At 40.9% G+C, this 14,758-nt stretch overlaps 1 protein-coding gene across 10 annotated transcripts in view; it reads right to left on the bottom strand.

The window, feature by feature from the left end:
• Positions 1-365: 365 nt before the first annotated feature.
• IKZF2 (IKAROS family zinc finger 2) overlaps positions 366-14,758 on the bottom strand; it is a 127,436-nt gene continuing 113,043 nt past the window's right edge. For all 10 annotated transcript variants that reach the window (XM_035138858.3, XM_088667541.1, XM_088667404.1 and 7 more), the window contains one exon: positions 366-12,784. In XM_035138858.3, coding sequence (XP_034994749.1) covers positions 12,060-12,784 — 725 coding nt within the window. In that variant the 3' untranslated portion in view covers positions 366-12,059. The remainder of the gene's footprint in view (positions 12,785-14,758) is intronic.

Genomic DNA, 14,758 nt, shown 5'->3' with positions numbered 1-14,758 from the left:
CTAAAGTTACCTTGTCTGACCCTCTAAACCAGAGCTTTCCAAACTGTGTGTCGCAAGATGTTAGTGCAGTGTGTAGGTGTGTCACGGAATAGGTGTCCGTATCTCTTATAAGGGGTTAATTTAACCTCCACTTTGCTAGGAAAACTGAATTACCATGTCGCGAAATGATGCATGTCTAAAGAGTGTGTCACCAACATGAAAAGTTTGGAAAGCTCTGCTCTAAACCATGAAGTTGGCCTTGCACACAGTCCGTCATCAGTGTCTTTCATATATTTTAACTGGCTGTCATGTAATATATAAGCACCAATTGTACTAAGACACTCGTTCCAACTTCCGAAATGTCCATGACAAGAGAGACTAAAGTATTTTATGTGAGAAGTTTATTTTTATTGGTAAAATATTAAATAGTATACAGAATTAAAAACTGCACATACACATTTGAGAAATAAGTCTTGGACAAATTTTATGCTTGTTCCTGAGATTCCCTACATTTAATTCCAGTAGCTGTGCACAGTACAAACGTCCATAATATAATCATTTTCACAAAGTATTACAAAGTTTCTGCAGCTTTGTCTTGTTTATATACATAGTCAGACACTCACTCTCATGCACTTTCTGCACTCATAGCTGTATACAGTGCACCCATACATGTACCGAACCATTTGTACGCATGTAAGCAAAGGGGGGAGGAATATGCCCAGTTTCAAGAACTATGCCATATAGCAGTTGTAGATGCCTTTTTTTAAAGGAACCCTTGCTTCCTTTACTCTAGAGTAGTACCATTTATTTTTTAGCTTTGCCACCTTCTCTCGTAGAATGCTTCCAGAACTAGTGCTAGATCATTAGGTTCCCAGGCTGTGTGTGAAGACATAATGGGTCTACGTCTCTCATACCTAGTAAGGGATGGATCAGTCAATTGAGAATTTCCCCAGTTTTAAGAGAACATTGAAACCTCTTTCGTGGCCAAGCTAAAAATCGGGACACACCTCTCCCAGCAAGATGAAGTGGAAGGGTAGGTAGTGACCGCAAATCATTCACCCAAGCATTTCCCAATACCTGAATTTGTTCAATAAGGCCAGTTCCAAATGACCCACTGTTCAGCACTATTGCAAAGATATCTGATATAAAGCCCTTTCAATTTTTGTACAACTCCAAACTCTTTTATTCACCTTGAGCTCTAATGTTTGAGCCACGAATCACTTGCTCATAACTGAAACTCTGCATGAAGACACACAAGCTAGGGAAGAAAGCATTAGGTCGCGTTCAATGTTGACACATGTCAAATTCAACCATAGGCAGACTAGGAATCCACGGAATCCCAATATCTTCCAACTCCCCAAACTGACTTGTTTATATTCTGCCTCCCCCTATCAAACATCTCTAGATATTCTGCTAAGGAATTACAAATACATTACAAAAATAATTAAAATGGATGTAAATGTTCAAGATTTTTCGAGGGGGTAGGGAATCACATAAGATAATAAAATTTATATCGAAGCCACTGCAAGTTTTGGAACTACTTGACAAAGGATTGAGTGGTGACAAGAGCAAAGTTACAGGTTAATTCAGGAGAAGAACATTAGAAACCATGGTGGATGAAGTGCACATAATGCAAAATGCAGCACACCTCCTTCCTGAAACCTTTCTGCCACTGTGATAGATAAAAACCGTTCAAATATGCAAATATGCAAACTGGGTGGACTCTTTCCCCTCTTGAAGTGACGACAGGAATCGCTGCCAGTTCTTAAGTTCACATGCACCCACTAAGATTCCCAGGAATCTGAATTCTGCACTAAGTTCTAGAATATGCATATTTCAAATGTCAGCAGGAATTGGGTTTGCACTCTTGCATTTAATCATGCAGAATAGCAGCACCAGAATTCTCCAGAATAGGAATCCACTTATCCACGCACCAGCTAGCCAAGAGCTCTCTGGCAAAAAGCACACACAGAACCCAGGTCCTCTCATCACCCAGGAGAGCACAGATCCCTTTGCCGAAGCAGAGCAGCAGTAGCAGAAGTCTCTTCCAAGAGGTAGGATTGGTTCCTGCTGTTTCTTATCTTCTTTATTAAGCTAAGAGATTAACTACTCAGTTGCAAGACCCACTATCTTCAAGACCTTCAGAGAACTTCAGACATTGGCCTGACTAAGTAGGAAACCCAACAACCGATGGATGTCCCTCCAATAAACCGTCAAACTCAAATGGAAATCTTTATGGAGTAACAGAAATAAAAGTTGAGCAGAGATTTTCAGCTTGCTCTAAAAAACACATACTTTAAAATCAGGTGAGAGGCTCCCTCTTCTGAATGCTCTTCACATCTTTAAATAAAAAATGTTTCTTAAACTTTCTTTTATTTTGGCAAGTGCTTAAAATACAAGATTAATTTTGCTAATCTTGCACATGCTCTCTCTCTCTCTCTCTCTCTCTCTCTCTCTCTCACACACACACACACACACACACACACCTCACATAACTCCCCCCCCCCAAAAAAAACCCCAGCAACCACTATGTGGTTTTCATGCTCAGTAACAGTTTCCCAAAGAAATTCAAGGATTTTCATTCTGTACCTAAATACATATTTACAGCCCAGCGGATCCCACCTATTGAGAAATAGGCATTAAAATACACTAGATATATAAATAAAGCATGATATATAAAATAAGTCCTATCACAACAGATAAGGCAAGGAGAAGTCAAAATCAGCTGTCCTGGTCCGAGCATGTCTGCCTGCACTCCTCTCCAGAATCAAATTTCCCACCAACAAAGCCTACACTAAGAGCTCTGAGTCTAACCCAGAATTTTCCAATCCAAAAGACGTTTTCAGTGGGCACCTGCAAACTCTGGACGAGGCCCATTCAGGGAGGGAGGACATTAGCAATGTTAAGTGCCTTACCCAAGGAAAAGAGTGCAGTCCTACCTAGGAGGAAACAAAACTGCATGCATGGCCTTAACAAGCAACCTGCCGAGGCTGCATTGCTCAAAGGCACACTTATGAAGAAAAGCGCAAAGAAGAATTGGGGCCCCCTCAGCTGCATCCGCACCACTGAATTAATGGTAGTTCTCACTAGCCTTTGCTCAGCATCGACTGTTGCACTGCAAAGCAAGAAGAATTGGGAAGGTGCAGTTTTGGAATACTTCTACCCTATTTTAACCATTGTACCACATCGAGTTCTGAACAAAAGTCTCTGCTAAAACAGACTTGCTTCAACTGTGATCCAGGGAATCCTTCAAGGAATGGCAGAAAAAAACCCTTGAAGGACAGCATACCAATCACACAGATCTGCTTTGTGCATCTGTAGGTCAGAGTTGGGAATTTTCTTAGTCTTAGGCTGGAGTCCTATGCACGTTTACTTTGGAGCAAGTCGAATTGAACTTAGCAGGACTTACTTCTGAATAGACACGCATTGGATTGCACTGTTCAAGAGAGAGGCAATGGTAAGGTCCAAGAGGACTAGCCAATACTCCATAAGAACTAAGTGTGCTCCACAAACCTGCACAATGCGCCTGGATTTCAACAGCAGATCTACCTGGGGCTCCTCAGTAGAAAAACTGAAGTGGAAACAGGTCTCTGAAGGTTGTTTTAAAACCACTTTAGTTAAAAAAAAAAGACTTCAAATTTACTTCTCTGTTCGCAAGTTTGTTTCAGACTTTGATGTAATAATTCAAATATTTAATGCAACATAAGACTTTTAAGGGGGGAAGTATTGCACATGAATGGGACAATCAGCCAGACAGGTTCCCCCACACCCCATCTTAAACTAAATTGTATGAATAATGGGTCCAAGGCTGCACGCAGCAGGCTAGAATCTAAAAAACAAGTTCGAGAATGAAGCATCAAGAGCAGATTTGGCAGGTAGAAACCATACCCAGCAATAGGACAGACACAAAACCTTTCTTTTAAAGCATCCGGAAAGTGACACACTTTAAATCTTTCTAATCAGCTGTGCATTAAAAGTTTCCAGTCGGTCATAAAAAGATACACATTTTAAGAGAAAGAATGCACAACCAAAAATTTAAAGGAAGGCAAATATACAGTATTATGATTCCACAGCGTTGCCATCACTAAGTAACCTATGTTTGATAGTTACAAAGATTATTTACCTTTATATATCTCTCTCTATATATCTGTATATATATATCTATATCTATATATATCTCAGATCAACTGCTTTTTTCTTTTTTAATACAAAACTACACTTGAGTACAAAAATATGTAAACAGACTGTACAACCAACAACAAATGAAAAATGAAAAACAACACAACTCAAAGCTACAGGAAACAAACTACATGAGACCAAAACAAAACAGAGAGAAAATTCCTACATGTGACATGAAACATGAATATAGTCAAGATTTGAGTGTGCTTGGTAATAGGTCAAATCTGTAATCACAGCTTCAAAATTTGAATTACTACAAAAATAACCAAAATCCTTCTCTTTTGTTACAGTCTCTCACAGACATGAACATTAAGTTCTACTATCTACTGTACAGCAGAAATAAATCTGAAAAACAAAGGCTTGATTCCACCCTTGGCTCTCATGGGAGCTAGGTCCCTAAATATTTCCCACTGAAATCAACTGGGCTTCAATGAGCTTTGTGTTGGCTGGATCACGCCCCAATTTTTTAAAATGAAATCCAGATATTGTTTAGCACAAATATTTGCAATTGGTTTCCAAAAACCCAACCTTTCAACTTTGGTTTTGTGGGTTAGTTCTCAAGCCTTGGGAGCCAATAATCTCCTATGCAAGCTCATGAGCAGGCCAACTCCAGCTGCAGCTTCACTTAATGTACTGGTGGCTGTTCTGGAGGCACTGGGCTAGGAAGGAAGCCCCCTGGAGGGACTGGGACCATAGAATTTAATTTTGAGAAATAAAATGTTTGGCACCAAAACTGGCTTTCTAACCCTATTGCCTATTTCTAAACCCATTTTTCTATTTTTAGGAATTACAATTTGAATTTATAAATCATTCTTGAATCATAGGATTGTAGAGTTGGAAGGGATTCTGAGGGTCATCTAGTCCCCCCCAATGCTGGAATGACAGCTAAAGCATCCATGACAAATGGCCATTCAACCTCTGCTTTAAAACTTTCAAGGACGGAGAGTCCACCACCTCCCAAAGGAGACCATTCCACTATCGAACAGCTCTTAATGAAAGAAAGTTATGTCTGCTGTTTAGTCATAATCTCCTTTCTTGTAACTTGAAGCTATTGGTTTTGGGTTGGTGTTTAACTTAATTTCTTATATAAGTATTTATGGTGGTGTTCAGCTACCATGCTTATGCTTGCACAGAAATCCCTAGATCAGATTTTCGGGGGCAAGCAGGGGTAGGAGAGGGAGAAAGCATTTGCACAAGGTGAAATCCTTGCACTGGAACAAGAGACTTAGAGCTACATTGGAGTCTATCCATATTGTGTCCCAGGTAGCAAACAGTAAATCTCTAACCTTCAGGGTTCCCCTCCCCTCTATGTAACTCTAAAAGCCCCACCACCACTCCAAGGCAAACTTTCTTGCAATCTAGTTCCTCTGAAGCTAGCACAGACACCACATTCCATCTCTATTGCTAGAGGCTTCCCCACATGGCATGCAACTTTCAATCAAAAAAACACCCTCACTTTGTAACACTCTACCAGAAATAATAATGATGATGATGTTATTATTATTATTTGTACCCCACCTGTCTGACTGGGTTGCCCCAGCCACTCTGGGTAGCTTCCAACAAATAAAAAAAGCTTATGAGAAGGAGTTTCAAACAGTGCTCCATGGAACCCTACTGAGCATCTGATTGCAGGGTTTCCTGAATGGAAGGCCATTGAAAGACAAGTTTGACCACCATTGCTCCTCTTCCTCTACAGCAGGCACACCCAACTCCCAAGAGACTGTGATCTACTCACAGTATAAGACAGCTGCCAGTGATCTACCCATTGTCAGAGTTGTTTTTTTTAGGAAACCAAAGTTGTTGAGCTTTTTATAGGGAGCAAGTGTTGTTGAGCTTTTTTGGGGGGGGGGGGTTGTAAAGATTGACCAGTAGGGTTCACAATTGACCTGTTGGACATGCCCGCAGCTGTTGTACGTGTGTTCTAGACCACAATTTCAGTCCAAGAAGGCCAACTGTGAGGGTCAACAGGCTTGGTCAATGCATAACATAAATTGCGTGCACCACTGGAACATGCCCCAGAATCCATGGGTAGGCATACAAGGTTTTAAGAAGGTTCTTGGAAAATTCAACACACTAAGGGTTTGCTGCCAATCAAAAGCCAAAACTCTGGGGAAATTGCTAATTTGTACTGTCAAGACCCAATACAAAACAAGTGAATGAAAAATGAGTGAAGTAACAAAACATATTTTTGTATCTCTAAGCAGCCATTTAACTGTCCACTCTTACATAGCCTTCTCAGAAGTAAGTCCCATTGAGTTCAATGGGTCTTAATGTCAGTTAAATGTGTATACTTCATAGCCTGTCATTCTAAGCAGCCTAAGGTTAGGTTTCTGTCAGTTTGAAGTTTTCGTTTAGGTGAAATGTAATTAATTTTTCAAGGGTTTTACTGAGTTTAAAGGCCAAATTAAAATTGAACCATCCAATCAGAATCAATAGAAGCATTTCCATTTTGTTTTACTTTCACAATAGAAGCATGCCCTGTTTGGAAAACAGAAAGATCTCCCAGTTTCAAAGCATTGTTATTAATAAAAACAAAAATCTCCTAAGCGATTTCCCCTTCCTCCATTATGTTAATGCCAAGTAATCAATTGAACTTAAATTGTGGGCAATTTTGACTCTTGAAAACTGCCAGAGATCTTCGAATTTCAAGCTTGACATAGAACCTATAGCAACCTAAATTTTAAAATAATTATGCTGATTTCATACTGATGGAGATTCAAATTCAATTTCTTCTTTTTACAAGCTCATTTCACCCTTATTTTGACCATACTGAAGATTTCACTTTATATGCTGCCAAGCTGCAAGCCACAATTAGTGCCTCTGAGCTCAGCCGACCCGTCAACCAAAGTATTCCAATATGTTTTTAAGGACTGCAGCCTTATTAAAACATTGCAGAATACAGGTTTACCACATTGAATTCTTTAATCATTGTTCTCGCACCAATACTTCACACTGTTCTAATCAATACACTTTATTATTTTAAGAATATTGAATATAATTTAATCTAAACCCTCACTGTTTAAAACATGCCAATAAATACTTGTTGGGAGATGCATTGTGTGAATGAGTGTGTGATAAATGCAAAATGATTGAGAAAATCTTGAAAAGGTAACAGAGGCAGTAATATATATTACTCCTTAAAGACTTGCAGAAAATGCCTGCTCAATTTCAGAATTGAACATTATCAGATATGAATCATCTAGGCATTGTATGAGTTTCAGCAAATGTTCAGTTTACATGATACTTAAAAAGTATCCCCATATAATTTGTAGATTTGGTCATTAATTCCAGGAGAATTAAGATATCTGAATAGATCCCCTTCCCCCCCTAAAACCCCTGGACTTGTGGTTACCTCCCACTGTTCAAACTGCCAATATAATGACTTCTTTATGTGCAGAAGGTGTCAGGATGCCTGCATTTTACAAGGCTGGGATATATAAGGTCAATGGACTCACAGTTCTGTGGCTAAATCAGCACTGACACAGAGCCAAATAGAACAAATATAAAACAAAGGTTTTCTGATATTGCTAAGCCAGGAAGACAAATATCCAGTACAGAAAGCGATGCCCCTTTACTTTCACCTCTAACATTAATAAGCAGGAATGACACTTCCCCAACTGCCTCATATAGCCCAATTTGATAGAGGAGTTCCTGGCAACATATGCCCCAATCCAGGATCTCACACCCTGTCCTTCTGAAAGCCTTCAAGGATGCTGATGGACACATTTCTATGGGAAGCCCAAAACATGCTAGAGCTGCCTACCCCCCAAAGACCTAATTCTTGCTCTCCGAGTTCTTCCAATAACTGTGGAAGTGTACATGATACCATGCAATGGAATGGTGGGCTGATTCGGTGCGGACACAACATTACTTTCAATAGTCATCTTTGTGAACAGCTTTTTGACAGCTCCCTTCAGGCATGGAAGCTTTTCAGCTTGGGGGAGCGGGGGAAATAGTCATTCAGGATGTGACCTGCACGGCTGAGAGCAAGAAGGAAGAGAGTTAGTGGCAGATAGTCTTTCCTGAGCTTTGCCTGTACCATGATTGCAAATTACAAGGACAAAGTGAGATTATAAAACCATTCGGTTGAAAAAGACAGGAACTGGAATCCAAAGAGTATGTTTCAAGTGTGCACCCATTGTTGTTGTTTTTCTGAGCAACTTTTTTTTAGGGAAGAGTGGAAACAGAAGGAACTGGTTGCTTTTTCATTATGAAAAGCCTTTTGCCCGATTGCCAAGCTGCTTGTTGGGTTAAGAATAGTTCAAAGAGCAATTTGGGTGTGAGTGTGTGGGTCTATTGTAAAAGTAGATCAGTAAAAAAATGAAAATTTGTTTACACTATCACAATATGAAAATAGTAACCTCTTAATTAATTTAAACTCTCATTTAAAACATGCTTAGGGGAGGAATCATGAGTCAAAGTGAGCTGTCAGTCAATAAAAGAGCCCCTGGATAATTCAGGGCTTTGACATAGTAATTTTTCATCCTGGAATAAAAGATTAGGTAAAAATTAAGAGGCCAACTATACAAATGTGATCAGAACTCACCATTTTGCTCTAAGATTTCCTGCCAGGAAATCCTTACATCACATCAATATTTCTTCCTGCATTATAGACGAGTTTATTAATGAAACTTTTAGTAGCTTCTGCATAACAACTGCAGAATACTCTACCCTTGAAACATAGATTGAACCAGCCAAACATGTTTCCTGGAGGAAATCTTAAATCACGCAGTTCCTTTCTGCTATTGCTGCAGACCTGGAAAGGTAAGCAAAGCAACACAACCAAGTGCTCCTACCAGAGAGGCATAGAAGAGCCTACCAGATGAGCACGTAGGTGACAAGAGTCACCCTTTTGATTTTAGTCAGATGGCTCATAAACATGTCTAAAAACACATTTCTAAGATTCATAACTACTTCCACTTGTAACCACCATAAGGGGCATTTTGAGTTTGAAGCTATGCTGCTGTGGACCCACATAAAGCAAACTAAGAAGACAGTTGCCCATCCTTCTCACCTTGTAATACGAGAGGATTCACTCTTCAGATACTTTTTAAAACTGAATGAGTTGACTACCTTGTGTTTATTCTAATAGGCTGAAGAAAAATATATAAAAACAAAGAACCATAAATAGTCTGCTCAAGATTTAAGAAACAACCTTAAAACCTTATCTAATTCAATTGCATGCACCACTTTTAACTACTCTCTTCGTTTACCAACAAGACGTGCAAACATCTCAACCCAAAGGTTGGGAAAACAACTAAGGATGTAAAAAAAAAAGTGAGGTAGCCGCTGTTGTTTTTTTAAAAGCAAAACAGTATCTCTAAGCAAAAAAACCCACAAACCTATTAAAAATAAAAGTCCAGAATCTAGCTCACCTAAGTACAGTCAAGGGAGGGCTCATTTACACAACCTCACGATTTGTAATCTCTTAATTTACTTTAATCTCTCATTTGCTAATGATCAGGGAATTAACTAGACACTGAAGTCAGTTGCCAGTCAAGAAATCATCCTCCAGATAAATTGGGGTTCTTGACTTAGTTATATTTTAGCTTGAAATGAATGGTCATTTTAACAATATGAGGGCAGTATCTCTCATTTGTAAATGTGAGCAGAATTTACAACTGGCTGCGAACTCCCAAGTACACACCAACAAGATGGGAAACGTTTGTGTGTGAGAGAGAAAGACACTAGAGAGGGAGAGAGAAGAGGGAATTTAGACTGCTTCACACACGATTGTTTTCCTGTATGTTGTAGGAATTCCATTTATCCTTACATATACTGTCATTCATGAAACAAGTATCTATTTTATTATGGCTAGATCGATGGAAACCACATACCATGGGTTTCATATGTTTACTTGTGGCAAAATAGACATTTGTTAATTTTTTACAAAACATGGAAATGCCCCACCCCACCCCAAAATTTGTGTGGAAGAAATGCCATGTGTGAAGTAGTTCTAATATTCTCTGGAAATCTTTGCGTACGTAAACTAGAAATGTTAACTGAAACATGAATCAACCACAACTGCAGTAAGATCAGGTTGGAGGGGTGGGGCTGCTTCCCAGACTTTCTGTCCAGTAGCGTGAGGGTGTGCCGCCCCGGGCAGCGCGATCCCAGGGGTGCCGTCGCGGCTGTCTCCCGCCCGCGCTGTGCGCCCTGCCCCTGCAGGCGGTACGCCCCACCCCCAAACACACGCCCCGCCCCTGCACGCGGCGCGCCCTGCCCCCAAATGTGTGCAATGCCCCTGAGCGCAGCGTGCCCCGCCCCCAAAGCGCGTGCCCTGCCCTGCCCCTAAAACGTGTGCCACATCCCTGGGAGCAGCGCGCTTGCCCTCCTCTCCGCCACTGTTTCTGTCACTGCAGTTGCTAGGACATACCAGGAGTGGGAGGGGGGATGAAATGGTGGAGCCAATCTGGTTCTCCTGCTGGTGTGTTTGCACCACACTGATCTTGCCACCACCTCACCCCTCCAGTACACGACAGCAACAGCAGTGGCAGGAGGTCAGATAAGCAGCGCCGCCAACTGCTACACAGTATTTGGAATGACATAAAGCAGGCATCCCCAAACTGCGGCCCTCCAGATGTTTTGGCCTACAACTCCCATGATCCCTAGCTAACAGGACAAGTGATCAGGGAAGATGGGAATTGTAGTCCAAAACACCTGGAGGGCCGAAATTTGGGGATGCCTGACATAAAGCATCCCCAATCTCTGGTGTTCTGCTAACTATAAGTCTAATTTTAGAGGCCGGTTGAGGCAATTAACACTGCAGAGAATAAAATGAAAAATAGAAGCATTCCATCGTTAAAATGCATTTCTGATTAGTATGCCCAAGACTGTTAAGCAGCAGAATCTGTTACATAAAACTGGACATTTGCACCCCTAAAACTGCATTCCTAAGCACACTTACTAGGAAGGAAACTCCAGCTTAACTCAGCGGGGCTTACTTCTGAGTAAACATGCATAGAACTCCACTAGATTTGAAAATATCTTTCATTGTACACAGGGCCCAACTAATTAAGTGCCTGGATGAAGCTGGGAAATTAATATTTATGACACAAGAACATATCAGTGATTCTCTTGCCCTTTGTTTTAAAAGTGCATGTCAGGATGAGTAAAATAATATTGTAGGACTTCCAAGTGTCCTGCAGGATGTCTTGTCATAAATATAAAATCAAGCTTCTATTTTATTGTTTCAGTATTAAACCTAAGCATTTCATTTATATTCAAGAAAAGCAATACAGAACCCCAAGGAAAGTAGTTCACTCTAGGGAGTAATGTCTGAGTGAATAATGATATTTTGCTTGTGCTCCTAAATCTAAAGAATGTGGGTTAGCTTGATACTAAACCTCCCCACACCCACGATGGACAATTTTGCAAAATAATATTCCACTCCCAATTCTCAACCCCCAAAATGTATCTACATATTTGAAAGGGCTTTCCTCTGAAATGTGTTTACCTGAAATTGTTTACCAAAAGCTGACAATTTGCTAAGATGTTAGAGCACCTAGTAGAGGTTCAGCAGTACCCAAGGTATTACAAAACGTACAGAGGGGGGAAAACTGACAGAAATGGACTGCCTTTCGATTTCCACTGAAACAGTTAACACCAGTTTTCAGAGCAAAAGCAACAATAACAACAGAACTACTCTGGTCCCTTGCCTTCCTTATTTCCTTCCTTTCTTCCTTACCATCTTACCACTGGTACCAAGTGAGACTGGGTCCAGTAAGGTTAACAACAAAAATAAAGTTTTTTTAAAAAAAAGAAGCAACAAAAATAACAACAACAACAAAAGGTGTGTCAATGTCTGAGGAAAAGTGGAATTGTAAGTGCAGTATTTCTTCATGTGCAGTGTCTGTGGGTCCCCGCCCCCCCACCTCAGAGTCCCCTTTGGAAGAGAAGGCCTAGTGGAACGTGTGCTCCCCTCGAACAATGTGTGAGGAGAACTCATAGCGGTCCTGGCTCCGGTAGCCACAAATGTTGCATTCTAAGGGGTCCCGATAGCCATGACACCCCATGTGGATGGTGTACATGACATGGTCTAGGAAAAGAACTCGGCAGTGCTCACACTTAAAGGCCCTTATCTGCTCTCCTTCTCCATTGAAGACTTTGTAGATATCCTTTAAAGAGCCCTTAGATGCTTTCGTGGCATCCAAAGCCTTGGAGTCCTCCTTCATGTAAGCTGGGCTTTGCTTCCTTTTGGGATTTAAGGCAGGGTTTCCCTGGTAGGACTGGTGGTCTTCGTGGCTGCTCTCCGAGTCAGAGGAATCCAGGCAACTATTGCTGGGAGAAGCCTCTCTTTCCTGGGGCTGACTCTTTGGTCTGATGAGGGAGATGGGGCCATCCATGTTGTTTTCGTTGCTGTCAGTAGTTTCTCTGCTCACTGGTCTTTCTATCCTGTTTGGGTTGTAGACCTGAGCATAAGCTGAACTTATGACGGGTGCGACATCAGCAATTGTGCTTGGCGTGTGCTGAATCAGTGGGTGAAGTGCCTCTGCCCCAAGGTAAGAAATTGCATTGTTGATCGCTTGGTCCATCATGTGAGTCTGCATCAGTTCAGTATCTCTCTCATAGGGCAAGTTCGTGTCAAAATGTATATCAGGGTAACCATATCTTATGAGCTTCTCACCTGCAGGAGAAGAACAACAATAGAGAAACAACAAGGAAACAATCAATTATTAAACATGAAAATACAAAGATGTTTTGTGCATCCATTTTGTAAAATGTGGCCTACATAAGAGCATTTTTGGTCACTTACAGCACAATCCTGTGCTCAGAAGGAAGTCCTACTGTGTTCAATGGGGCTTATTGTCGGGTTAAGTATGCCCACGATTGGCAGCTGAGGCAGGACTCTGAACTGAATTAAACACTAAATTAGCAAGAGTGGAATCAAAGTGAAAAAGGAATAAGGGAAAATCATCTTATGGATTTTCAGTTTGACTTAACATTCTAGCCTGAAGGTTTTCAATCTTTTTGAGTCCACGGCTCCTTTGACCAACTACATTCTTTCTGCGGCACTGCAATACAGTAGTCTGATGGGACTGTGTGTTTAGGCCCATTCCCAAGGTCACTCTTGGCCTCTCTCATGATGAGAGTGAACTTCTGTAGCAGGGAGGCTTTTGCATGCATAAAGGCTTCGCACATGACTAAGAACCCTGATATTTTAGGGGTTCTCAACTTCATAGGAAGTATAAATGGACACAAAAGGATTCCTGCTGCATAAGTCCACTCTCATCAGAGGAGGAGCTGGGAGATTTGCATGGCCTTGGGAATGGTGCTGAATCCATGACCTTGCTAACCCCATGTTGCTTCTTCTAGTCTGAATATGGTTTCTGTGGTTTAGAGCATGTAACTTCAGTCCATAACCAATACAAAGGTTCCACAAAGTGGTTAATGCAAGTCAGTTAATGCACTTCAGTATACTTTGCTCAAAATGTGGATAGGATCAATGTGAGCTAATTCTCACTTCACATTTATACATCCATGCCTCTTGCCAAACCTGAAGGAAACATACACACGTAAAATATACCATGTGTATCTTTACAATACTCCTAAATAGTGAATGGGAATGCTGGTCCTCTAGCAATGGCGGTTTTGCCCCCCCCCCCCCATTTAGCTGGGATGGGGACACATGGATGGCAATGCTACTACCCCAACTACATCCAGCAGGAAACATCTGACCAGCCTGGGGCAAGGATTGAAGGTCTGGAAGGGCTAGCACTAGAAAGGCACTTCACACTAGAAAGCCAGTGTGAAGCTGCAAAGGTTTTCTTTTTAATGTTCAAGCAAGAATACACACCAAGAATGGCTACCTCTTGATTATAATAAAGGAAGACCAAGCGACAAACCCTTGCCCTCACTTTCAAAATATGAAACTAATATGGATTATAGAAGAAAACGATCACTTGTCTTTATCCCAAAAATGTCCCTGAACCTATTCGTCTGCAATTTGGCAGGCTTAACATACTCTGGAGGGGTTCCTGTGCCTGAAACTTTTATTGACTTTGGCCAAAAGAGGGAACAGTTATTATAGTCATTTTCCAATTCACCATTACAGTGAAGGGGGAAACAAAGAGTTTCTCTTTCTGCACATCAGCTTGGAACCTGAAACAGACTGAAGCGGAGAGAGCAAAATGCAACTCAGAAATATATTGGATTAAAAAAAAAAGACCTCACAAATACAGATGCAAGCTGAATCCTGGGTGCCGTACACACCCCTACCAAATAATGTTTTGTGTCTTCATTCCACTAGAGATTGCGGAAGGATTGTAACAATACTCTCAAGTGCCACAGGGGACACGGCAATTTTTTACATATGGATGCTCTTCACACTTGACAAGGGACACAAGAATGTTTCAAGTTTGGAATCCGTACTGAAGTACAAGATGTATGGTGAAAATCAGCCTTCAGTCTCTGAAGCAGCTTAAACTCAAGATAAGCAGGGCCCTGGCAAGTTATAGGATCCAGCACTATCTCCCCTACATTTCAGAATAAACTATCATATGAAAACAGCATGCCCATTATGCACACAAAGGTGTTAAGAAAATTTATTGAAATAATTTTGTTTTCTCAGAAACATAAGAGATAATGAGCAAGAAATGTG

Source organism: Zootoca vivipara, chromosome 1 (genome assembly GCF_965207765.1).
Source record: "Zootoca vivipara chromosome 1, rZooViv2.hap1.1, whole genome shotgun sequence".
Classification (NCBI taxonomy): Eukaryota; Metazoa; Chordata; class Lepidosauria; order Squamata; family Lacertidae; genus Zootoca; species Zootoca vivipara.
This window is presented reverse-complemented; position numbering and strand designations above follow the sequence as displayed.